This window comes from Anarrhichthys ocellatus, unplaced genomic scaffold (assembly GCF_004355925.1).
Source record: "Anarrhichthys ocellatus isolate YVR2014 unplaced genomic scaffold, GSC_Weel_1.0 scaffold14, whole genome shotgun sequence".
NCBI lineage: Eukaryota > Metazoa > Chordata > Actinopteri > Perciformes > Anarhichadidae > Anarrhichthys > Anarrhichthys ocellatus.
Genome location: NW_022280044.1, coordinates 1,460,290 through 1,487,182, shown reverse-complemented (window position 1 = coordinate 1,487,182; position 26,893 = coordinate 1,460,290). Strand labels below are relative to the sequence as shown.

General features: G+C 43.8%; 2 protein-coding genes across 5 annotated transcripts in view; both read right to left on the bottom strand.

Annotated features, from left to right (window-relative positions):
* Nucleotides 1-6: 6 nt before the first annotated feature.
* pum1 (pumilio RNA-binding family member 1) lies at nt 7-20,783 on the bottom strand. 4 transcript variants are annotated; one of them, XM_031853921.1, is made up of 19 exons: nt 20,685-20,783; nt 17,467-17,639; nt 15,750-15,872; nt 15,322-15,390; nt 12,005-12,110; nt 9,072-9,265; nt 8,577-8,749; nt 8,210-8,474; nt 7,817-7,910; nt 7,028-7,126; nt 6,772-6,914; nt 6,188-6,326; nt 5,855-5,989; nt 5,069-5,422; nt 4,688-4,930; nt 3,344-3,614; nt 1,759-1,888; nt 1,423-1,557; nt 7-807 (listed from the first exon to the last, which is right to left on the bottom strand). In XM_031853921.1, exons 2-19 carry the CDS (start codon nt 17,626-17,628, stop codon nt 652-654), a joined length of 2,991 nt encoding a protein of 996 aa, XP_031709781.1. In that variant the 5' UTR covers nt 17,629-17,639; nt 20,685-20,783; the 3' UTR covers nt 7-651. The 4 variants fall into 4 exon arrangements, with proteins under 4 accessions (XP_031709781.1, XP_031709783.1, XP_031709782.1 ...); XM_031853923.1 differs by having other exon boundaries at nt 5,120-5,422; XM_031853922.1 differs by having other exon boundaries at nt 12,005-12,107.
* A 1,725-nt stretch (nt 20,784-22,508) lies between these two features.
* The window catches only part of nkain1 (sodium/potassium transporting ATPase interacting 1), a 6,067-nt gene continuing 1,682 nt past the window's right edge, over nt 22,509-26,893 (bottom strand). Inside the window, exons 3-8 of the mRNA XM_031854361.1 lie at nt 26,487-26,624; nt 26,312-26,392; nt 25,760-25,957; nt 25,573-25,633; nt 24,318-24,399; nt 22,509-23,836 (exon numbers count right to left, since the gene is read on the bottom strand). Of these exons, the coding sequence (XP_031710221.1) occupies nt 23,827-23,836; nt 24,318-24,399; nt 25,573-25,633; nt 25,760-25,957; nt 26,312-26,392; nt 26,487-26,624 (570 nt within the window). The 3' untranslated portion in view covers nt 22,509-23,826. The remainder of the gene's footprint in view (nt 23,837-24,317; nt 24,400-25,572; nt 25,634-25,759; nt 25,958-26,311; nt 26,393-26,486; nt 26,625-26,893) is intronic.

Below are 26,893 nucleotides of genomic sequence, written 5' to 3'. Positions count from 1 at the left end.
ACACACACACACACACACACACACACACACACACACACACACACAGGTAATTACATGTTACTTATTCATGACGTACACCGAGTGGTCCTGGAGCTCGGTGAGTTGAACAAGGCTCTAATTCACCTCGGTTCAAAACGCTTTCCCTTAAGGCACAGAAAGTCCCGGGGATTAAAGCACCAAATGATCATAGGCATACTTTCACACACTCCTGCGGGGAAGGTGAAGGCAGCTTTCCTGACAAATCCAAGCCGTAGTGTAGAAAACATGCAGTGACACAACATTCAAATGTGTGAGGAGCAAAGAACTCTGTCAGAGTGACTCCTCCTGAAACCTTTAATCAGCATCAGACAAAAAGGTGCATGCACGGACACACAACATCTCTTTTGACACGTCATGCTAATGTGACATTTAGCTGGCAGATAGAAGATGGCCGTCGTCGCTGGGCTGAGGTTTAAGTCCCCCCCCCCCCCGACCGAGTAAGTGTGTCTGTGTACTTTGGCGGTGACAATATGCTCGCTGCCTCAAGGCAGCAGCGTCAAGTGTATGTGTGCAGACGAGCAAAATGTATGCGCGCGTGTGTGTGGATGTCAGCCAAGCACCCGGCAGGCTTTCAGTGATTGAATGTGGAAATATTTCTTCAGAGAGCGTTGCTCACAGAGGGGGACCCACCTGTCCCTTAAAGGCATCTATGATGAAGTGCAGCGCATGAGGCTGGACACACTCGATGCACTTCTGCACCACGTGGTTACCGTTCTGGTCCTTCACGCACTTCAACACGTGGCCGTCCAGCTCCCGCACCATCTCGCTCTGCGGGGGAGAGAGGACAGAGCATGTGGAGAGGGACATGTAATTGTTTGTGAGGAATCAAATATCGCCTGAAAGCATTTTCCAAAACTCTCCATTTTTCACAGCGTCTCGTAGCCCAACCAATAAAAGTGGGATTGAGCAGTTGCCCTGGAGATTCTATTGAGCTCCATTAAGGAGAGATGGATACCTACCTACCACACACAAACACACACACACACAGCTAGATTTATCTCAACACCTGCAGTTCAACATTTGCATATAAACTGTGGTATCATTAGCCTCATTCATCGTTGATGACAGGGTGCCTGGGAGGAACCTGCTGCTACACGAGGCAGCGACAACATAAAGCTCAAAATGTAGATGAAAAATGCCATCTCAGCGTAAGGAGCCCACCTCGTTGTTGATGCTGTATAAACAGGTATTAGTGATCCATGAGCAACGCAACCTCATTCATGAGCACATGGACAGTAGTCATGTTTTAAAGAATATTTAGCTTTTCTTTCCGACAGTGCCGAGCCACAGAAGGGTTACGGCAGGACAGGTTTAATTAAGGTTGTTCTGGTCCAAAAGGTACAATGCGTTTCCATTGTTTATACCTTCATACAGTGTACTTACAATGACCTGCTGATCAGAGGGGATGAACTCCAGAGCTTTCTGAATGACCCTGCAGCCGTACATCTGCAGGGCCAGAGACAGCACATGACCTCGGATCCTCTCCGCCAGAGCCAGCTTCTGGTCCAGGCTGCCAAACTGAAAACAAACACACATGCACAAAATAAGCTTGTAAATCCTCTAATCCATTTGATGAAACACGACACAATACCACGTATATTACACAGCCACACAGAGGATGCGAAAATCCGGTGCAGTTCTAGAGAATCAATGACTCAGACGTCCTCAAACTCCATCATGGCGATTTAAATCACTGTACACTTCGATTATCTGACTCACCTCAAAGAACTTCTGGATGACATAGTTCCCAAAGACATCCACCATTAGCTGGTAGGCCGCCTGCAGTATCTCACTGAAGACGAGCTGGCGCTCCGCTGAACTGGCTCGCTCCAATTTCAACTGGATAAACCTGTTGGAGACAGAGCGGATAAACATTATATTAACCACAAATGTCTCTTGTTTGGTTGTTCTTCAATTTAATTTCCTCGGCTTTTGCAATTTATAAAAGCCTCATGACAAAAGTATACAGCCTACTCAGTAAATAAAGTGCATTCACAAAGTTTGGATGAACTTGAAGACGAAGACTAATAAACACGGCAGACAGTGACGGAGCAATAAAGTGAAACAGATGTACAAAGACGAAGAGAGAGCTGCTTCTAAATCTTTAACCTGAGGGAATAATAACACACAAGGAGATGAAATTCAGAGTGGAAAAAACGAGGAGGAGAAACCGAGTAGCCTGTGAGGTGAAGTGATGGATGCCAGGCAAAAAGCAGAGATAAAAGAGGACAGTGATGTCGAAGAGACTGTAGAATGAAAACGTCTGGAATGTGCAGACTGAACGTCACGGTGTATTAATAGATCATTTCAGTGGTGAAAGTGCATCTGCATCTGAGGCAGGGCTGGTTCAACCCAGGCAGACCCAGACACCCGGACCCCAGAGTGGCCTGTACCTGAGTTTACACTGACAACACACTCGGCTGGAGGACGCGTGTTGACGGCTGCCACAGCGGGCGCATTATTTATGCAGACTTATGGTCTATAGAGTTGAGCATGAGTTCATGCAACTATTTCTCCATGCAGTCTTGGAGAGTATTAAATATGATGGATATGATATATAACAGCCTGGTATGGTAACTTGTACAGTTTAAATCAGATTGCTCCAAACTAATATGAAAATGATGGGGGTTAAAGATGACCCCCCCCTCCAAACTATCTATGAGCCGTCTATTATCAGACAGAACATCGTGTAATAGTGATCCGACTCACATTCTCCACCCAGAGTTACAGCTCTTACCCCCTGGTAGAAGATTCAGGGTCCCCCAGAGCAGGCTGAACCGTTCAGCTGAAAGATTCATTCCTGCTTTAAATCCTTCTTTCTATTCAGAGGCACAGAGTTACACGACTCTCCACGGAGTATGAACCTGAAAATATGACAGTATAGTCATATATAGAGTCTGAGGGCTGTAACTTTGAAACATTAGCAAAGTCGGCCTGTTCAGTCCGTGTTGAACTTGATCAGGGTTGTTTTCCCTGAACTAACTTAAGGCTCCAATACACTGAGATTTTGAGCTGTCATCTAATAACGGCAGTCCTAGAACGCGTCGAGACATGTCCACAGACCTAAAATACAAAGATTTGGTGACCAAAGAAAGCCAGCGTCAAAGTGTTACTTACACACGAGTTTACAGGTCGTGATTAGTATCAGTCAGCATGTAAAAACAGCTTCATGTCTTTGGAAGAGCTTTGTCAAGTCTAAGAAAATAACTAAATTGTCTTCCGAGTACCAATTGGTGGCCTGTGTTTTACTGACGTGGTTTTGATCCGTGTACTTTAGGTTGAAGTGATGTCTGCGTGTGTGTACCTGCTGCCGTGCTGGTCCTGGCTGAACTCCATGATGTGGCCCGCGATGTCTCTGAGCTGCAGGTTGGGGTAGCGGTTGTTCCTGAAGTCCTCCAGCAGGCGGCTCCGGCCTGACGGCATCACGTCCGACATGCCGTAGCGTAGCCGTGACGAGGGGAACAGCTGACTGCTGGGTGAAAAGAGGGAGGAGCCTGAGCTGGCTGCGCTGCGGTACTTGGCCTCTGCGCCCGGAGCTGCAGAGATGAAACGCCCGCTGCCATTGGTCAGGCCTCCTGTGGAGTCAGACGGAATAAGGAAGTGATTGTCAGAACTCTTGCACTCTTGCACTGTATTTTAAATGCTGCTGCAATGATTACATGCATGGGTTAACATGGATTATATTTTTTTAATTGATGACACTGCAGTACTAACATTTTGAGATCATGTAAATGATGTTAAAGCTCTGCAGCACAGAAACATAGCACTGGATGGCAGCACTGCCTCAAATATTAAGAAGGCTCGAAGAATTATTACCCAGTACTGTATTTAACTGCATTAGATTGTGTTGTTTACGTTTTAATGACATTGATCACAGCGCATTTGACTTTTAAATGCAAAGCTTAGAATTACACATAAAACCTGGCGGTAGCTAAACACGCGTCTTAGGTTTTGTTTCTGGTGGAGGGGCATGACTTGTAACTTGATGTATACAAATATTCCAGTTGAAGTCTGTACACAGGGTAGTTGAGGATATCAGAGCTCAGTTTCCTCCCTTCAAAAGCTGATGTTTACTGCAGTTCACATCTGTATAGTAACACATCTCCAAAGACTTTGCCAATTCGAGGTAATTAGTAGCTCAGTGACTATGAAGCCTCGACTTGGCTCTGTCAGTTTGTCTGATTGTTGTTTCATCACAAGCAAGTGTTACACTTCACTCTGCCAACCGTCAATCATGGAAACACAGGCAACAAAAGTCTGCCAGTAATTAATCCCTCAAAATATGCTGGCTGAAAAAAAGCTGTTGTCACATTTTAGTTTGTCAGTCGATTGTGTCTGTTGATTTTGAGCGAGATGGGACACATTTAATAACGCTTGTTTAAAAGAAGTGTGTAAATATTAACATCTAATTACATCCGATGTGAACGATAAATTCGTTACACCAGGGAATCTACAAGAACGTCTTGTCCAGGGAGTCTTCACAGCTGTGTCCTACACATGCTCAAACACATGCTTTTTTTTTTTTTTTTAAATAATGGGAGAAAAAGAGCACCATGTTTATGGAGTAGCTATTCCAGTGGCATTATTGTGAAACAAAACACAATCAATGACATTGTTAACCTCAATCGAGCGAATCAAAGACACTTACCAAGATTGAGGTTGGAGGAGGAGCTGTGATTGGATAGGGAAGGCGGGGGTGTGAGGGAATGGGAGGGGCCCTGGTTGGGTAAGGGCATGCCCACGGGGCCAGGGGAAGGACTGAAGCCTAAGGTGCCGTTATAAAAGCCTCCATGGCCAATCGGGGTGAGGCTGGAGGGCGTGCGTTTGTACAGCTCACTGTTGCCCGTCAGGGAGTCCCGCCGGGAACTGCTGCCTCCACCTGAATTGGCCACTAGAGGGAGACAATGATGAACATTAGATCAGTGAAACGTTAAGACAGATTTTTTCTTTGTTTAACCATTAACAGCTTATTTTTGGTGCAAACCACTTATGTTTGATAAAAATAGTTAAAAAAACGCAAACAACTGACCGCTTTGATAAGTCTCCAGCAGTAGACTCCGTGGGAAAGGTGTAGTCCTACCTGCAGTGCCGAAGCCTCCGAGCGTGGCCCCCAGTGTGGCACCGAGGGAGGAGGAGGCCTGCTGGCTGAAGCCTAAGGAGGCAGAACCTGGCCCTGGCTGACCAGAGCCTTGTGAGAAAAGGGAGGAACTCTGGGAGGAGGAGCTGAGGGAGGAGGATCCGTAGAAGGAGCTTCCTCCCAGAGCACCACCAGGGCCACCCTGCTGCTGAGGCTGCTGGGACGTCATGGCACGAAACGGACCGTTGCCCCCGCCGCCCAGACCACCGTTGCCACCACCTGCGGAGGCTGCTGCTGCTGCTGCAACTGGAGGGAGAGACAACACAAGAAGTTATTATACAGGTTCCCCTTCTGTCCTTTCTATACAGTAAAATCTATTTCATTTGACCAAGTGCCACAAAGTTTCTTTCGTAGATGCATTTCTTTAAAACATTTACAATTGTATGCATCATCTCAAATATTAATGCAAACACATTTTCCATACTCATGTCTAAATTCACATCAATAACACTGACTCACAGGAACTCATGGGAAAGATCTAAGGCTAGGCTTGAAGGTACAGCCTCATAATCTCTTAACTGCATGTTCTGGATGAGAGGGACATTCGGAATAAGTTTCAAAGACCACAATGTGCAATCCGTTGTTTTGTGTGCACGACATCCTTGTTTGTCCTGTTGGCAGGAGGGAACAACAGAGACGGGCCAAACCTTTAAGGCTCTGGGTGCATTGCCGTCTTACCTGCTTGTGCTGCGGAAGGAGATATGATGACGGAGCCGGGGGCCATGAGGCGGACAGGGCCACTCCGACCTCCAGTGTTGACCACGAGGGCCCCTGTCTGATCATAGTAGGCTGCAGGGGCCAGGACTGGGTAGCCTGAGAAAGAGACAGCAGCAGATGATTATTCAGAGGGCACCTAAATAGATGTTAACACATCCTTTCTTTCACGTAGCAATGGGTGTTCGTGGGTGATTTCAGCCGTCACTTATCGAACGGTTTCATAATTCAGATATCTGGAACTTGTGCTGTAATAGCAAATGCAACTGGATTTGTTTTGCAGAGTAACATACTCACCGGGGACTCCTGCTGCTAGCCCCTGCCCAAAGGCAAGGGCGGAGTTAACTGCTGCTGCTGCAACCAGCTGGTCATTCTGCTGATTCTGTTGGCCTTGGCTGGGGGTCAAAGGACGTTGGTTTCCCCCGCCACGCATCACCTAAATAAAGAGGAAGACAAATGAGAGGCATTTGAATCGTCAGCAATATGCAAATTAATTCAAAAACAGTGCTCCAAATCAGAGAACCTGTGGTACGCTGCAGACATAACTTTATCACGTTCACATTCTCTTCTAGTTAATATCTAATGTGCCAACACACAGACAGACAAATGGTGGCATGCAATAAACAGCCAGGATGGGAGAGCATTCCCTTTATTAGCATATATGAGCAAAGCAGGAGTAAATAAACAGCAGTTGGATGAAACATTTCCTGCCGATTGGTTTATGACTTTCACGAGATGCAAAGAGGTTTCTGCTTATAGACCCAAGTAGAGCAGCAGTCAGAATGCAAATTTCAAACTGGCACATAAGGAGAGATCTGACAGGAACCACTTGAGCCAATGAGGATCAGCATGCCAGTTCTTTTGGCGAGTAGCCAACTGACCTGCTGCTGGTTCTGCTGGCCCTGGTTTGCCGCCTGCTGATTGGCCGAGTTGTTGGCTGCAGCAGCCTGCTGCTGGAAAAGGTTGGCAGGGTAGACCCCCCAGGGGGTCACACCGTAGTACTGGGGAGGCATCACTGCCGGACCTGGGCCCAAACAAATACACAAAATACAGGTGAGATGGGTGTTTATGCGTGTCCTTGCTGTGGGAAATTAATTAACACGGAGCAGTGGGTCCATTTCTAAATACTCGTCTCACCGAGTGTAGCTGCTGCTGCTAGTCCGGCTGCGTAGGGGTCTGTCCCTGGTGGAGCAGCACTGATGATGTAAGGGTTGGGCACAAATGCTGGAGCCAGACCTGAGAACACATGGAGGGAAAAAGGTGAAGCAGGGACAAAAGGTTTTCTGTAACTCATGGAATAAACTCACTCCTAGAATGAAGTTTAAACACATTAACCACTTCAGGATTTACTCTTCCAACACCGTAATTTAGATTCTAATTAAAAGTATTTTTTAGTTTAGCGCACCAAAATGTTTCAGAACGATTCTTTAGACTAGTTAAGCTTTAATTGCCTTTGAGTAAACCTAAGAAATATGAACCGAGCATTAGTTACCATTTGACTGCAACAACATGTAGTTTTTTTGCTCCAAAATGAAAAACTTAAAATTGCAGCACCCACTGAGTCACTGTTGTTGAGTCACTAGAACAGACCAACAAAACAATTCTAACAATTCAAATTCCTGCAAATATAATATAATGATTGGTACTTTTGGTCTGACATTTCAGGTAAATAAATGGCTTAGATTACAGAGTTACGGGTAAAATCATGTGGTTGCTCTTTTCATTCAGTTGTAATGCTGTTTATAGTGATATATGGTGTTATGTAGTGATCCATCGCATTCCCATCACTACTAAACTAGTGAGTAAAATGTTATACATCAATAACAATGAGGCCAAAAGCAACAAAAATAAGAAATCATTTTCATAAACTTCATTTCATCTAATGTGTGTCAGTTAAAGGGAAACCGAGCCAGTGTTGTCTCTTACCAATGTGAGACTGCTGTGCTGCTGCCAAGGCGTACTGCTGCTGCTGGGCTGCTGTTAACTGCTGCACTGCTAGGGCGTTGTTTCTCTGAAACAGCTGCAAAGGCACAACCACAGGTTAATAACACGAATATCATGCAGAGCATCATATCAATATCACGGTGGGAGACTAGATATCGTAATGTGGCCGTCTTTTCCTGGTTTTAAAGGCTGCATTTACAGTTAAATTATGTAATTTCCTGACCTTACAAAACCGCTCTATCATTTGCGTTTACCCCCTTCGTCATATCCAAACTACGATGGAGGTATTATGGAGGCATTTTCTCCACATGACCCAGCCCTAATGAAGAGCTAATGACAAATGTTTATATACTATTCTCTGCCTGTTGCTCTCACCTGCTGCTGGTTGGCGTAATCAAATAACCCCACGGTGGGCGCATTGTCCATGGGCATCTGGGAGTTGTAGTCAAACTGAAGCGGCTCCATCACTGACTCCATGGGGTCCATGGTGACCCCACCTTGTTCCACGCCAGAGAAGTCTTCATGAGGTTTGGGGCCTCCACCACCTCCCATGGGTGTCATGCCATCAGCCCCTACACCCCCGGGACCTCCATGCAGGTCGCCCTCAGGACCAGGGACCGGCATGTTGCCTGGTGGGCGACTGCAGAGACAGGAGGAGGAAGAGTTCAGTTTACATCTAAAGGCTGCTCTTAAAACAAGAAGCATTTCAAGTTGCGAGTGTCTCTTTCACGCCGAGTCTTACCCAAACTCTTTGACATCGACGTCAAGGCCGTTCTGCACGGGCAGCCCATTGGGGTTGATGACGTCGTTGATGACATCAGCTTCAACTTCTGTCAACTCCTTCAGTTTCTCTCCTTCAAATGTTGCCTTCGGCTTCTCCCTCTTCTCCTCTTCTCCCTCTCCATCCCTCTGTCCCTGTGTGACAGAGAGAACAGAAACATAACAAGACAGTGAAAAGCTGAAAGATGTGACAGATGGCAAACACACAAACTGTGCAGAGTGGGGAGGACAGACCGACATGGACAAGGTGAAAGACCTGTCCCCCCATTTTGACAATCACAGGCTGACAGAGGAGAAGCAGTGAGAGGAAAAAGACAGAGAGGGTGTGTTGAGGTTATTGCTGATGTGATGCTGATGTGATGCTGACGTAGTTTAACGAAAAGTCGGGATTGTTACGATCAGGATAACAGTGATGCAGAGGAGAAAGTGATTATGAGGAAGTCGACTTCAGACTTACATAAGGTCCTTTTCGGAGGCAGGAATCCAGTTTTTCAGCTGGCGAGGAGGAGAGGACGTACTCCACCATGCTGACCCCCAGCCCTCCACTCTCCGAGCGCGGTGACATCACCGAGCCCACCCCGACTTCACCACCGCCATGGAAACCTTGCCCTGGCCGACGGGACACCATGATCGGCTGAGACACGGAGTGATCTAATGTGACAGGAGGAGGGACCGTTAGTAACATGCATGCACAGCTTCACACATGAGCACGATTAACACGATCATATTTTACATTAGATTTTTTTTTTTTAAGATATCACACAAGTTTGCATCAGATGTTGCTCAGATGGTGACAGATGGCCGAACTACTTCAGTGTTTCCCATTAATTACCTACACTGTGGCAGGTCAACAGTCTCTTTTACTCCGCCATAGTTTCAGAATTAGCCATAAACATTTTGACGCTTCTCAACGCTGGGCTCTCCGTGTGCATTTCCTCTGCAGCGGTGCGCAGCGACCGGCTCTAGTTCGGCTCAGACAGTGAAAGTGGCTTGCGACCCCGGCCGTGTCTGCTTTACAGCACCCCTCCCCCGGACTGTGCTGCTTCCTGGGCCGTGAACTTAGTGCGTGCTCTGTGTGTGCGTGCTCTGTGTGTGCGTGCTCTGTGTGTGCGTGCTCTGTGTGTGCGTGCTCTGTGTGTGCGTGCTCTGTGTGTTCTTGCTCTGTGTGTTCTTGCTCTGTGTGTTCTTGCTCTGTGTGTTCTCTCTCTCTCCTTCTCTCCCTCTCTCCCTTGGGGGGGGGGGACCTGTTGGGGCAGACTGTCCCCCATAACCAGTCTTGGAACACAGAGCCGTCTCGTCTACAGTGCTTTGTTGTTGTGACCTATTAATAGGCGTTTCCATTCAAGTCGTATTGGATCATTTTTTTTGTCTTTTATTAGACTTTAATTATACCAGTCTTAATTATAATCCCATTGATGGGTTATAGACCCCAAGGCTTTGAATTTCTTCTGTTACAACTTCCTGTTCGAGCTGCAATGGGATTATCTGAATTGCCTTTACTGAGGTTTCTTAAAAATAATTTCCGCTTATGGGCCTAGGTGTGTTTTGAAAAGATTTTCTTTGTCTTAGTCACACTGGGACCGGGTCTGAACCGGGTCTTGGATAGTTAGAAACTCAAATCTCATCATCTGGGAGAACATACCGGTGATTTTTGACATCAGCGTTTGATTCAGCAAAGAACCTAAATATGTGCGTCCAACACCACACTCGTTCTGGTGGTTTCTTGAAGTCCTTGTGAAACAAACCTGCCATGTGTATTAACCAGTGGTGGGCCGTCAGGGCCAGCTAAGCCTTCTCTGCTGGCCTAAACAGAATCACAAAGTTATAGCCATTTTATAATTGTTCACAAATGCACTACATGTATTGTAATTATTTTTCCCATTAGCTTATTTTCTGCACAGCTCCTGTCTTCCTCCGTTGCTCTGCTTCCTTCCTGCAGCGCTGCTTCCAGCACAGCTTGCTTTAAGGAGAGCTTTTATCCAATCAGATTCAGCCCCTATGTCTCCATGTAAGGAGAGAGGCCCGAGGTCCTCTAGGTAGACTTTGCAGGTTAAGTAAATGGGGACGTTATTGTTGATTGTCATAGTCTTCAACCAATCAGAACTTTAGTTTGACATGTTGGGTGTATTCTTTGAGGTGCCAGTGGTACCGAGGTAGCCTGCTAAGTACGTCTGCATTAACGTGCGCCGTGATTGGTCAGTGGGCCAGTGTGACTTTTGTCAAACAGAAAGCTAGCTAGCAGATCTTAGTATTTAGGAAGTTCAGGTTGAAACATATGTAAGAGAAGTTATGACATTTTTAGCGTTTCACTTGGTGTAGATTCTTCTTCTTTTTTTTTTTTTTTTTTCAAACCTAGCTTTGTTTTTTAGCACTCAATGGCTGAAGGAGGAGAAACAGATTCCTCAAGACCAGAAAAACTGGACATCGTATCCAAGGGTCGGTCAACCCCACAGCTAGCATGGACAAGGATTTGTACCAATGGTATTTTCTGGCTGACAGTGGCGGAGAAGCGTTGCACATTTTATGGCTAAGAATGAAACATTTGAAGAGACCCGAGTGGATCTACAACTCAACGAACACGTTCGCAGGAGGACCTCTGACTGGAACTGACCGCAACGGATGTTCTGAACAACCGCGTCATTAAACTCTTTGTTTTAACAAAGAAAGGGGGATGGACTTTGTCTTTAAGTGAACAGCAGCTGTGGTCAGTGAACTGCTTTTGTGTTTTTACATCTGCAGTAGCGTTTCTACTGTTAGATTTTCTATGGTGTCATTTTTATGATAGTTAATATTGTTCTCTCTGCTGTGAATAACATTTGAATGGCTCGTGCTCTTCAGTGTGCAGCGGAATACGTGTTGTAGCGCTGCAGTGTTGCTGGATTGATTTGTCATGCTTTGTTGTCATATAAATATATGTGACTGGTTCATGCGAGTTTGTTATTGTGTTAATTACATTGGTTTTGACTTGTCCGTTAATGACGAAGCATCCCGTCATCGCGGGGTTTGCTGCGGTTGTTTTCACGTTAAGCTAGTTTAGCGTAGCCTCAGCTGTTTTTTTTTGTTCCAGGTTCAAAGGTCACAAAGCCCGTCGTCTCCTACGTGAGCGCAGTCCACCGAAAACATTATATTTCCCTCAATTTAAGCTTCTGCATTTTCCAAATGCACTAGTATTATTCAAACGTATTGCTCGGTTCGTAAGCCTCGTACCGAACGGTTTAATAAGAATACGAGTATTGTTACACCCCTAGAAACAAATAACCGTAGCTCATAATTAGGTTATTCAACCGTAGTAGGACAGCACAGAAGGCCCAGGTATAAAATGCACAGCCCGCCACTGGCATCAACAGCCTACTGTCTTCTATCACAGACCTAAGTCAGACTGGTGTATACCTGAGGCCCCCCATGCACTGTCCCTCCACTGGTCCAGAAAGATCCCTTTTGGTCCGTCCTTCCCAGAGTCATCCGCCTCCCAGAACTTCTTACCAGGTAGCATCTGCTACAAACACACAGGAGAACAAGGGAGAAACAGACAGAAAGGGAAAGAAGACAAGGTAAAAATGGTTGCGCAGATATTGCAAGCACATGGCAGGATGGGCAAAATAGGAACAAATCTGTACACAAACGATTAGATTGTATAACTGGTCATGTGAGCAGACAGGTCCTCAAACCTTACCAACAGGATGATCTTCAGAATGTCTCTTGTTTTTATTTTGGCGTTAAGCTGCCAGTGCTACACACATCTGTTGTAGGTACTTTGAGCCCTGACTGCACCCCAAACAAACAAAAACTAGATAAGTGGAGCAAAAACAAAACACACTACCACCCGTGTCAGTACCTGACACTGAAAGAAGAATTCTAAATTTAGTTTTAGTCGTTTATTGAAATGTGTGGTTTGTTTAAAGCAACATTGTGTAACATTTAGGAGGATTCATCAGCAGAAATTGAATATGTGTATAATGACCTGAAACTAAGAATCTTTGTGTTTTATTCAGCTTAGAAAAAGCCATTTGTATTGACATAGGGAGCGAGTCGTCTTCTACGTAGTTCGCCATGTTTCTACAGCAGCCCAGAAGGGACAAACACTTAACGGACACCAGCTCTAGTGAGTGCCGGTCGCGTTTTTTGCATTACCAAAAGGTAAGGATGGCTACCAAAACTCTGTAATAAACATGCCCCGGAATATTAAAGATCGGAGTTATTGATAAGCCCCGACATTACTGGTGCTTTTTAATGTTTTAGTATATTTAATATCACGCTGAAGCAAGCTCTTCCACTGCTCTCTCTGTCAGGCTGAGCTCCTCCAAATACACACACACGCACACGCACGCACACACGCACACACGCACGCAGTGGCCGTGACTGAACCAGGGGAAGTGACATTTTTTTGTTTCCAGTGAGATATTAATGACTTTATAAAGTGACTTTGCTGTTGTAAACATCGTTACTGCTCTACAAACAACATTTAGTTATATATAAACTATTAAAAACGTATAATCCTGTTCTAAATTGAATTGTTTTTAAAAGCAATCATTTCGTCATGAAGAAGAACAGAGTATTAATAAGAGTGGCTCCTTGCAGCAATAACATCCTAAAGATATCCATCTCTACCTGAGGGCCACCATAGGTTCTCCAACACGCTGAGCATCATATCATCATCATCATATTGTTGAAACCTCACGACTAGATGCCACTAAATCTCACACAGGGATGGCCCACCAAAACCAGGTTCTAAATGGGAACCCGTTCTAAACTAGCAAACCCCGGAGTATTGATAAGGTCCAGAGTTACCGGTTCTGCTGCTACCGGTACTTTAGAAGTTACGGAAAATAGCAGTGCCGTAAACCTCCTCTCTGTGTCTTTGCACGAGGGGCGGAGTCGTGCTTTACTTTGACACAAACACACCGACTCCAGCTCAGTACAGCGCGAGACACCATGGAGAGAGAACAAAAATACTGAACGAGTGGCTACATTTTACTCAAGTAGATGCTGACAACAAGTAAGGGATGTATTATCAGAATTTTATCAAAACATTTGGTCGAACAAGCAGAACATAAATCTGCAGAAATTAACAGTTTTCAGCTTTTTTCCAGCGAGCAGCCGTCGATCCTCGTCCACTGCGGGTAACGTTAGCGATGCTATACGGAGTTTCCTGTTAATAGTTTAATAAAAGAAAGCTAATCACTTAGCTGTGAATGTATTTGAAAGATTTTGGGAATTCTTGTATTGCTGCTCAAAAAACACTTTGTATTCAGACAAGAATAATAAAGCGATGTCGACTCCCATCTTAATTGCATTTTTTTCTTACAATATAATCAAAAAGAACCGATAAGAGTATCGACAAAAGTACTAGTATTGATAAAATCCTAACGATACCCATCACTACTCACACATTAGTCTTTTTGTTTTGGTCACGATTCAGTGAGTGAAACGTTAGATTTAATTTTAGTATAATTTCAGTTAATATTTTAGTCAACGTGAAACACAACGGCCGACAACGACAGCGAGTATGAAACACTGATGGAGGCCGCTGATGCAGCGGCTCTGGCCGAAAAGAAAAGAAAAATGTCAAGCGTTCATGATGAGGTCACCGTTTTATATAGCCTGTCTATCAATTGTTTTCGAGGTCAATAAACACAGACAATATTTGACCGCAATTTCTCGGGGACACTGAAATCTTTCAGGACCGGCTTCATTGTTTTCTGACAGAAAGCCAGAATCAGAGGAGAATCCTGAGGCCGGCTGCTCCAGCTTCAGCAGACTTTACACCAGAGTGACCTCACCGAGTATCGACATGTTGCTTTTTACTGAATAAAAACCAGGAGAAGCTGTCTGCTAGTATAAAGAAAAACATGTGTTGCATTGGTTATGATTAAATGGGTCACAGACACTCGTTTGTTCTTAATAGCAGCCTACATTTTAATATTGTCTGTTAGCAGCTAATGATCATTTAACGAGGGTCAGCTATCAATCAGAAAAAGACAACTAAATTGGCATCCTTTGTTCGCTGCACAGAGACAACTATTCTGTCTCGTCTGGGAAAAATAAACAGAGATTTGAACAAAATCACTATTTTCTATTTACGTCAACTAATACTTGAAAAATGATCACAGGCTTCTTTTTGTTCTGTATTTTTGAATAGTTCTAACTAGTTCTGAGTGTTTGGACTCTGAGACTCACTCCACTCATCAGCAGCTTATTTGAGTTTCTCTCCATCGCGATCTTCACTTTCTATCAGTCAGCACTTTTCTCACATTAAAAAACGGACCGTTTCTGTAAAATGCAATCAGTATCTTCTGGCAACAGGAAACTCTTTGTTGCATGGGAAGTCAAAATCTGATAATATGTGTGAGCTGACCTGCCATTTCTAGGTTATTTCTGTAACATGTTACTACATCCCGTTACAGATGTATTTCAGTCCAGCGCAGCCAAACAATATTCACCAAAAACGAGAGACAACAAAACAAAACATAGACCAGCACTAAGTTCAACGAGCCGAAACTATTTGTAGGCAATGGTCCAACCGTAACAGTACTGAGTGTAGACTGTGTTTATACCAAAATCCAGTGAGTTTAAATGTAAAAACTGTGCTTACATGCTGTAAGCAACCCCCAAAATGCTCCATCATCAGATGATGTATTAAAGAGGGTCACATAAGTCCCCTTCTTCCAGACCACAGACAACCCTGAATATCCAACATGGTGGCTCACCTCTCCCATGGCGCGTCCCTCCAGAGCCAGAGCCTGAAAGTCATGGTTCAGCTCGTCCATGGATCGCACCTGCAGACAGAGAGCCGGGTTATGAGTCTCACACTCAACTAATGTACAAACATAAACTCAGATTTAATTACCTATGTTAATTAGTAATTGCCTTTATAGATGATTGGCAGAACAGTGGGTTATACTAAAATTTGAAGTTTTAGATAATTAGGAGATTATTTAAAAGGTGTATTGTGTGTGACTTCTAAATACTTTGTTTCCTTCAACACTCATGACAGCAACCACAGTATTTTATTTTTGTATATGGCTAGATTTTATGGTTACATAAAGTTTTCTGTGACTTTGAACCAGCATACAGTAGTATCTATGAAAATACAGTAACATCAGTGCTCCAACTCGTACAACACACACACACACACCTGGCTGTCATGGATGTTGTCCCCAGTGGGCCAGCGATGTTTGCCGGGTTGTTCGCCGTGCTGCCGCTGGAAGAAATAGTCCACCATGGCATCATCTTGGGAACGTCCAGCACCCGCCACACCCTTAAAGACACATACACATTATCCTGTAATTTCTAGGAACGGTAACAAGCAGACAACTGGTGACATGCAGATTTCAAGCCTGGATTTCAAGTATCAGTTTACCATCGTTTTATAGAGTTGATCATTTAGAAAAACACGACAAACTCAAGCATGCCCTACATTTAAATATATGTGGAACATACGAATAAATATAATCCAACTCCATCGTTTAATGTATCGTAGAAAGATCAATCAAATACCAACAACACAACTAAATGTGATTATCTAATGTTCTCAGCAAGACTATTTAAGTCTCTGTGCTCCAATGATATCAAGACCATTCTTTAGACTTAGCATAGAATATGGGATAGATACTTCATTATAATAATTAATCTGCTGGACATGATGAAAAAGAAAGACCAGTGGAAACAATCAGACCACATGTTAAGGAGTCAAAATGTGTCGTATGAATTGTCAAAATGAACCGTATTCATCAAAACACCACCATTGGTTGAGGTATTTAGGCCACATCCTCTCTTCTAAAACTGAAATACATCAAAAAAAAAAAAAAAAAAAAAAGAGGCAGAATTGCTTTCCACTGGCAAACTGAAGTTGACTTCCTCTCTTACTCATTTTGAGAGTGAACACAAAGTTCTCCACAACACACTATCATCAAGGAATTAGTCAACGTGCTCTGCAAACAGTTGGGCTTTGTCATTTTCTTTACACGCAGAGCGTGCAGTCGAACAAGTCACCACGACGTCCTTCAATCGCACTTAATTGCTACTTCGGATCATTTTTTTCCAGAATTAGTCGTGATAAATGCTAACCGCGTTATCAAGAAGCAACATTTTAGAAAACACTTAACAGAATATCCTTACAGTGAACTGAAGCCGAGACACGACGGTCCTGATGCAGTCTGGTGTCTGGACTGCACTTCAGAGGACACTACAGATAATCTTAATTACATATATAATAACACGGCTAGCCCGTCTGACTAGCAACAAACATGACAAGCTAACAGCTGTCCTTCATAACATCAACATCACCAATGTCCACAACTTTAAGCGCTGACAAAGAGATTTTAAAATAGGTGTGGCTACACAAGACTAACTTAACTAGAGCCGGAAATTACAATTTTCAATAATTTATTTTTTAATTGCTAATCAGCTCTACCTCATGATTAGCAGTTACCAAACCAATGATGATAACACAACTCACACAGTTTAGCTAACAGCCAACAGCATGGCGAAGTGGATGAAGTCATCTTCTATTTTTATGATCTGCAGACAATGACATGTATTGTTGCTAATAGTTCAGCAAAGTCAGTAGACATTGACCTTACCGATTGTAAATATTGCAGCCATTATTTGGTAGTTTTGAACTGTACTGATACGTCTTCTTTCACGAGGCTAACGTGATGCATGCTCACACCACGAGGGCTGCTGTGGTTTCACATGTTGTGACGTAAACGAATAAATGGAGGGATTGTGAGCGGGCTTGCAAGAGAAGGAGAATCCAAATGACGGCACAGACTACAGAATGTTGTATAAAAGCAAGATGTTTGTCAATTAATGAATGAAATATGTTAAGATGTCAAGGTGGTGGGCTTTACCTGCTGGCTGGGGGGCATGGCCTGAGGGGTCTGCCCTGTTGGAGGGGCGTGTCCTCCGCTGCTCAGCACCACGGGCATGCTGGGAGATGTACTTCTATGGTGGGGGCTGAATGAATCCTGCCAGAGCACTGCTTTCCTCTTCAACACACACACACTGCTCATTCCACCACAGCCTGTGCAGAGAGAAACACATCATCCGTCAGTCAAACAATGAATAGTAATGAAATGAACAGTAAAACCATTGCAAACATAGGATTTATTGCAGTGCCGTTGCATTGACTGCGTAGATTTTTGCACACGTTTAATTGTACCTAATAAACTGGTGAGTGTAGTTTAAAACCTGTTGTGACAACATAAACCCAGTCAGAGTGATTGAGCAAGTCACACTAATATTTGTAACTGTCCAGCAATAACACAAGCACTGAGAACTTAAGCCAGATCATACTGTAGTAGCCAACAAGGACAATCTATGACCCATGTGCTACAACCATACCTCATTAAACAACAACCTGTGGCGGCAGTCTGACAGAAGACTAAATATGTATAAAACAAATGGGTCGTCTAATCCAAAAATGGTTCACGATAACAGTTCAGAGTCAGTGTTGCTGTTCTATGAATCTCTCGATACATCAGTCCTACAGGAATGAAAACAATAAACAGTCATCTCGTGTAAACGTACCTCACACATATGACAACTTCAGGCCAAAACAAATATCTAAACAAATACTGTACATGGAACTGGTTTTCATGTCAAGCTACACTCAGCTGCGTGTATTCCATTTCTATTACATCAGTGAGGGTAGACTAAATATTAGAAACACCTCTCAGCGTAGTGCACACCAATTCAACAGCACCACAAACTACAACCTCAGAAATAACTATAAAGGTTGAATCAACACCTCTCAAAAGCCTGAACATTGTTCGTAAAGTTAGATTGTAGACTGTCATCTCTTAATACCAATGCGCTGCTATGGACACAGTTCTTTAGCAGAACCAATACAATCAATTTATAATCAATAAAATCTTTTTTTAAATAATTATTTGTGTCAAATTATTGATTTCTTAGCACGTGTAATAAGCAGGAAAATGTGTAGCAAATGGGTCATTATGATGTTGATCATCCCTTATAGAGGTGTACCCAACGAATCGAAAACAGATCATATACAGCAAGACGCAACTGACTGAGTGACGTCGCCTGTCAGGCATGGTATCCACAGATGTCAGAGGAGAATCCAGATATCGTCACCCCAGGAAAACACTACAGCAGCTCACTATGAACAGTCCACCTTTGGTTTGAAAATGGTCTAAATTAAAGGTGAAATTGACCGATGTAATGTCCATTTTGCATGAAGAACTGCATATTCTGCAGTACAGCACTAATCAAAAGTAATGTAAATTGTCTAATTGGTTTAATCCAAAATAAACTATGAAATGTGTAGGATGCAGATAATATAGTCACACAGTAGGTCTATCATTCTTGGGGCAGAGTGGTTGTCCATCTACCATTAAAACTACTTAAGTGGTGATAATCAGAAGGAAGAGAGTGGAGGATGAGCAGCTACCGATGTAAACAGAGAATCCCTTCACAAACCAGCGGCCGGTGACATAACTTCCGTCCGTGACGTTGATCGTGAGAAGAGTATATGTTAAGCACCCTGAAAATACAGTTTGGACATTTGTCCCAGTGATCTGCATATTGGTAACAAATGTGTTACACGTCTCTGGTTCAAGATGTTCCATCAGCAGCAGCTTGGTTGTTAAACCTGTAGAAGTATTGTACTGAGATATGTCTCTAATGTCTATTTTATATAAGTGACGGTAGACTAGAATGTAAAAACACAATAAAGTTCAACAGCACCACAAACTACATCCTCCAAAATGACCACAGTGTTGAATAAACACCTCTCTAAAACAATATTACCTGTAATAGACAGTTTCCAGTTTAACAGGAAACTACGTGTATTGTGTAAATGAAACTATTTCAAAGTAGCAGTACAGTTGCACTAGTGAGGTTAATGACTATTTGCCAAGAGATTGAGACAAACTAGTGGTCGGAGGGTCCCCGCCATATAACCTGGGTAAAGGGTGGTGGGCAGATTGTCATGTGACCAATGATCAACTGAATACATGTGCATTTGTGTTTTACAACCTGTCCTTAACCAACAAGCTCTAATCTCTGTTAGAATTACCAGTTTCACATTAATGTCCCCACAGGCCATGAGGACATTACACTTCTTTATTACACAGAGCCATATACAGTAATTCACTTCGCCTTTTCTTGACACTGTGGATCTTCAAACGCATGCAGCTTTCTCTCAAGGTCTGGATAAAATAAAAGACAAAAAAACCCACCAGCAAGGTAACAACAAACCAGCTGGCCAAGCGTGCGTTTTCCTGCTCCACTCTTCATTGAGCAACAAGGAAATAATAGCTCTGTATTTGCTCTGCTTACAGCTCGAGATCAGGCAGAGAAACACCCGGAAATCCACAACACACTGTGGGCCATTCCCCAAAGAGAAACGCACACGGCATGTTTAACGGAAACAGGCACCATGTAACCGGGTTAATCATTGCTCAATGCCGGGTATCAAACCACCGCATACCGGGCACAGACAGGGGTGTGACAATACTAGCAGACAACCTGCAGCGAGCAGCAGATAACGTTAGGTGTAGGTGACAAACATTTTCCTCTTTAACAGACATGACACAACAAAACCAAAAGGGCTTATGGAGAAGCTCAGGGAAAGAGGTCTCCGCGGTTTCATTGTCATGCATCTGCGTCCACTAACGAGCAGTGTCGGATGTATTGTGATGGGTTCACAGCCCATATCTACCAACAATAACACGGCCTCCAGCTCAGCTCAGCCCGGGCGAACCGGTGGACAAACACGGGCTGCACACACTGTTTATAACGCCGACAGTGGTGCCCTAACATCCACGACGCTCTTGTTAATAGACACCCGGGAGGTCTCCAACTGTGTGCCGAGCCTGCAGCCCCGTGACGGGGATGCTAACAAAGGCCCGAGAGCTGTCTGGAGCGGAACACCCGACACAACGGGAGGAAGGAGGCAGCAAAAAGAAGAGGCACCCGCCTCTACCGCCTCACAATACTCCCCGTCTTTAGCCCCTCTCAGAACCGCCATTGCAACAATACCCGCACTGATGCGTTCATAAGGAATGTCCCGTGCTACCGCGACCGGGGAAAAGGTGATACTCACCGGCGGAGAGGGAGGATGGACGCGGATTTCGGCCCCAGTTTCTCTCTGACACCCCAGGCTTTCACTCCGACAACATGGCGGCTCAACGGAGGAGCAGGCGAGAGCGCTGCATGATGGGAAGGCATGAGAGGCGAGCGTGCGGTTCATTGCGCCAACCGGGAGGGGAGGGAGGGTCATACCGGACCGATCCCTTTGTTGTGTAGTCTATTTCTATTGAGGGGTGTATTTATTATGCGTTCCGTTTTCACTTCATTCACATTATTTGTCAATGGAGTAAAAACAATTACGTCGCCAAAATAAACTGCAAAAACCTACAAGATTTAGTAAACGGCAAACAAAATGTAAATATGTATATATGTCACCATAGGGCGTTAGTGGTACTTGCACTAGAAAACACTGTAAAATACAATGACGTTATCTACTTTTATATGGGTGTATGACGTGATGTCGTCGGCGGTAGACTGTACACAATGTATCGGGGTCTTTACGGTAACGAGGTGCTGCTGCACGCGCCGTTACACCTCCGGAATGTAAGAGAGGATGGTGTGAAAATAGCAGCGTGTCATCCAAATAACTAAAATACCCCCTTTAAGACTTTCTGGTAAGGTGCCAGTGAGGCGCACCCGAGTCGCGCGCCCCAATCCGGTGTGAGGGTGACGTAATGCACCTAGATTGTGGCAGGCCTAAGAAAAAATGGTAATCACATGGAAATATTCAGGACAGGCTCCTGAACATACTTGTGTGGTCCTGTCATATTGGATTAAAAAGCCTAAAGTGCATGCATATATAAAGTCACAGTTCTTATTGTACTTACATAGAAGTTGAGACAGGAAGTCCGTCTCTTGCTCGTCAATCTTAATTGCAATTTCTGAAATTGCTGTATTGGCCGTGTGATATTTTCCTTTTACTCAGTCAACCCTTTGTAAAATACGAATACACAAAAATGTTACATCAGAAACAATAAACAAACAAAGAGTAACTTTATGAATAACAGTGCTATTTTTCTCATAGTGGATGACCACTCTATGAAATTATTTTGACAATCGGAACATTAACTTAATTAATACCATTAAAATTATCTTAGATGAAAGGGTCAAGAGTGAGCTCATAATATAAGTGCATTTATGAGTATCATAGTGTTATTTGTGTAATGTTGGGCTGTCTTTCTATACAAATGTATCATTTTGTTTTGACAAAAAAAATCCTCATTGTACAACATCAGCTCACCAGAGTGCGTGTTTTTAAATAATCTTCTAAACTAATCTGGCAAAAAATCATCATTCTGTTCCCCATAATCCAGATATTAATATAATGTAATCAAAATTGGGAGCAAAAGCACTCATTTTATTAAACCTTTAGTAAAGCTCAGTGAGACAAATGTGACTACAGATGACAACAGAGGTAATATTTAATGTAGAAAGTGTGTTTTTATTATTTCAAACGTCTCCTTACATCCAGTAAGGTGTCTTCACCTCATACCTGTCTCCCTTTTCCCCTCCTCATATCTCCGATTACGTCAACAAAAACTACTGATTATGATATTATGTTCTATGTTCATCTCCTTGAGGTGAATGTAGTTTTTGAGAAAGACGATACAGAGAATTAGCTGCAGATTAGAAGATAAACAGGTATGAAGTAAACCTTTGATGTGTACCCATCCCCCCCCCCCCCCTCCCCCCCAATGCAACCCCCCTTCTCTAAAAGAACCAACAGAACAATCATTGGCTGGTTATTTACATGCACTGCCCACTAAGACGCACTAATGCCTGATCCCAAAGCCATCTGCACCCCTACTCATCAGCATCACATGTACAGTAGCCTGGATTTATCTTCCTGAAAACAAAACATCCTGCAAATCACATTTGACTTGATTTTTGCAGATACCCAGAACTTTTAGGGATGTCTGGTTATATTTTACATTTTCATTATTGTCAACAACATCACATGAAAAGACCAAATTGAACAATTTATTAATCCTACTAACAGTAATTGTTTGTGTAGTCAAAGCCTGGTACATCTCATTCCTCAGTGAAATGCATTTCTGTCCAAAACTTTAAAAAATAATAAAAACACATCCATGAGCCACACAGTTGCACTGGTTGACGTGTTCCTTCATTCCGATGTAGTTTATTTTGAAATGATCCCACATACACCGTCCTGCTGCTGGAAGTATAGCGGAGCACATGGAAATAGTCCCCCGACAAAAGCAATATTTACTGCTGTTTTAGTGAAATTTACATTGCCCAATTGTTTCACCTTTCCTTAAAATGACAGTACATTTCTGTGACTCTTTTTGAACTAATTGTTTTGGGCTTGAGAGACACAAGCTGGTAAAGTTGGACAGTTTCAAGAGACGCATGAACGCATTGTTGGTTTTGGTGAATAATAAAATGTATGAAACATGGCCGGTCTGATCCTTTACGCGGTTCATCCTTTCTGTTCCACCTGTTGTTCCACTATCTCAGTCGGCCAGGTCGGTAATGTCGAAAGGTTTGAACTCAAACAGGGGTTTTAACAGCATGGGAGGAAGGACAGATGGCTCTGGGGATGGGAATCGTAAGACTGCTCTAGTTCGACATCACCACATTCTAAAACGACAACAGGTACGAGCCGTGCCTCCATTTATTATGTGACCCCCCCCCCAAACACACACATACACACACACACACGCAAGCACCCAAAAACAAATATTCACAGGGACACCGAGTGGTAAGAGTCCAGGGTGCCACCACAAAGCACCAGCCAGTATTGTGGAGTTGCACAATCACACACACATACACATACACACTTGTGGGAGTGTTGAGAGCTGGCAGTTTAGTGAAGTGTGTCTTCTGTGAATTGACAGAGGTGCCCCCAGCTCTTGTTCTCTGCATCTTCTTTCCTCCTCCTCCTCCTCCATCGTCTCACACCCCCTGACATGCTGGTTCTTCCCTGAGCTCTGTACATTCTATTCAGGGCTGCGTTTCTCTTTCTCAGACACAAGCACACATGCACACACGCACAGACGTCTCTCCCGCTGGGTGGGGTAAGTCCAGTCCTCCATTAAACTGTGACACACAGAGTGAGTGTAATTGAGGCAACCACCACTTTCCATCCACTGTGACAGCGTCAGCGTTTGTCCTGAAGGGGGCGCTACCAGCAGTTAACCAGCCCTGTGATGCAGAGAGGAGGAGATCAGGGGAATGCACACCGACAAGACAATCAATGTTACGGTATAGTTTGAGCATGAAAGGGGCACTCCACTGATTCTACACATGAAGTCTGATCTACAGAAAACATTATGTCTGCTGTGGCTCTGGAGGGTGTTTGAAGAAATAGCCCTGATAATATCACTAGGGTTATCTCAGCTTGTGCTTGAGAATTTGCATTACAAAGTGGAGGTGTGGGCTCTTAAAGAAATGTTCATTTATGATGGCTTAATAAGAGTTGCATTCTGGGAAATGTAGGATGCAGCGTTGCAGGACCCTGATCCACACCAGGGATTAAAAGTCTGTATATCTTTGATTTCAATCTGCCTCAAATTTATTTGAAATGTACAACGATATTTAGCTGGAGTACCCCTTAAAAGAAAAAATGTTCAACAATTAGATCAAAAAGTAGAAGAACATGGAGAATGCAGTCTTTATCACTCACGTGTAAAGAGGCTGCAGTTGCAGATGGGAGGACTTCTGAGGAGGCTGGTAGCCGTACGAGTCAAAGCCACCGATGAAGTCAACTTCAAAAGGAGAAAGAAAGAGAAGGGATGACATCATTCCCCTTTCCCTTAAACCTGCATTTATTTATTTTTTAAGTGTTGTATTTCAAGATCCGATTCTCCTTTGACGTGAGAGGTATCACAATGCTTTCAGTACACCTTTATTACACTGTAAAGAATCTGCATAGGTGAACCGATACATCGTCTCTCTCTCACTGCTTCTCTGTCACTGATACATTATTCTAAACTCTCTCAATCGATTCTGAGGAACAAACTTATGAGGTGCCGGCTGAAAGATGCAAGATCTGCCATTTTAATAAAATTACTCCTGTGAGGTTGTATTGTATTTCTTTCCTTCTTTGAAATATTGGCTATTATTAGTTTATTGTGGATGTACTGGTATCAGGTAGACGTATTGGTCAATAAAAGGAAGACACTGCGGAACATAAAGGCTTAAGATGTGTTTGATTTCATTTAGAAACGGTGTTTACGATCCATAGTTTTCCGCCCAAAAGTTTATTTCTTATAATGTTAAATATCCCACTTAGTATCTATGTAACTGCCATCGTTTTGTAATGATTGTATGTTCTGTTTGTGCTCGATACCTTGTGCTCATGGTCCTGAGACACATAGATAAAAGAAAAAAAATAAATGAAATATTATTAATGCAGCAAAGAATATACTGTCATTTCTATCTTATCATCCCTTCTATGTTATTATATGAATAGAATAATGACCATTGAGCTGTTCAGACGTCACAGACACAGCATGACTCTTACCGTTACATAAAATCAAGCTCATGATGTCATATTCTAACTACCGGACTTAATTACCTCTGCTGAGTGACAGTGAAACACACGAGGAGAAGAACCAATCAGACACACAGATGGCACACCCGAGCGCACAGACAACCACCAGCTTGGCACTCTTGACAGAGGGAATCTTCCGGCAGACGTCTCTTAATGCTGCCCTCAGATAGAGCACTCGGATCACCCAGAGGGGAATCCTCTGCGGTGATATCGCCCGACATGACTCATGCAGGAGAAGACAATAAGCTAACAGCACTCACGTCCAAAGACGTGGTTCGCTAACACAAAAGCCCTCTCAACAGCGTGACACCAGTGAACCTGATCGGCCCGAACAAGGCGCTGGAATAAGATCAACAAGCTTTTAGGAGAAGAAAAAAGCACTCACAGCTGTCCTCGTCATCCTGGAAGACTTTGCTCACGTAGCAGGCGTATACAAAGCCAAAGAGCTGGAAGAGAAGAGGCGGTCAGACATTAGGTGATTGTTGCTGAACAGGCTGAGTCACTGCTGACTAAAGAGTGTCTAAACAATGTTTAGAAATGTTTATATGTGTGTGTGTGTGTTAGACACGTACAGCCAACAGGACCTGGAAGGCTGAACTTAACACCTCTATGTACTGGTAGTCCAGCAGACACCCAGAGACAGTGATGACATGGTGGTCGTCAGGGGCCATGCGAGAGTCCAGCACTGGCGTTACCAGGCAACCAGGACCATGCTCCATCCACCACGAGCGATGAAGAGACGTGTTGAACGTCATGAGGAAGTCTCGGTCCTAAAAACACAAATAAACACGTACGATTATTGTCACTGTTGATTCATCAGTCGGTTTTGCTTTTTGATTAAATGTCAAAATGTCAGAGCTTAACCTAAAACTGCTAATCCTCTGATTTAAGAAGCTGGAACCAAAGATTATTCAACATTTTAGTACGATACATGATTTAAATCAGGGGTTCCCAATGTGGGGGTCAGGGCCCCATTAAGGGGTCACTATAGGTAAATATTGGGGGTCACAATGCAAGAAGAAAGCAGGAAAAAAACATATTTCTGCGACACAAAACTAGGGTTTTAATAACTGGATAATTCAACAAAGTATTCAAGTAATAAGTACTCTGAGGGTAGAACTCACCTGAGACAGGTTTCCTACTTCAAGGTAGAAACAGATAATGAAGGAGTTCCAACCCACCCAAAGGACCAGCCACACTGCATACTGAGGAACAGAGCAACACGTCAGTGTCTCACACTCACACTGTGTCAACGTGAAGTAAACAGGAGCGTCACCAGAGGGCGAGGGCTATACTCACAAAGATAAGGTATCTGAAGCGAAACTGCACGGTGCCAAACATGCCCAGGATGACGGCCATGATGTGCAGGAAGTTAGCCAGGATGGGAGCCCATTGGTAGCCCAGGAAATCAAACACCTGCCTCTGAAGGGCTGCCACCTATAGGGGACAAGGGGGGGGGGGGGGATAATACACACACATTAGAGGAAAACACATACATATACACACAACAGAGGACAACATACATGGAAACACCACACACACACACACACAAGTGAGTATGGTTTCTTTCTCACACACACACACACACACACACACACACACACACAGTGACAGGGACACATGCATAGGTCTGCCGCAGTTGTTTCCATGGTAACTGCCTGGAGCACCATAGCCAGTCCAGTGACTGTAAAAGAGGAGCACCCCCC

Coding starts and splice junctions, on each gene's coding strand:
- pum1 (XM_031853921.1), bottom strand. CDS start 17,628: ATGAGCAGTGTGTGTGTGTTGAAGAGGAAAGCAGTGCTCTGGCAGGAT. Junction 12,111..15,321: donor AGGGACGCGCCATGGGAGAG/GTGAGCCACCAT, acceptor GTGTGTTTGTAG/CAGATGCTACCTGGTAAGAA. Junction 7,127..7,816: donor AGCACAGCAGTCTCACATTG/GTAAGAGACAAC, acceptor ATGTGTTCTCAG/GTCTGGCTCCAGCATTTGTG.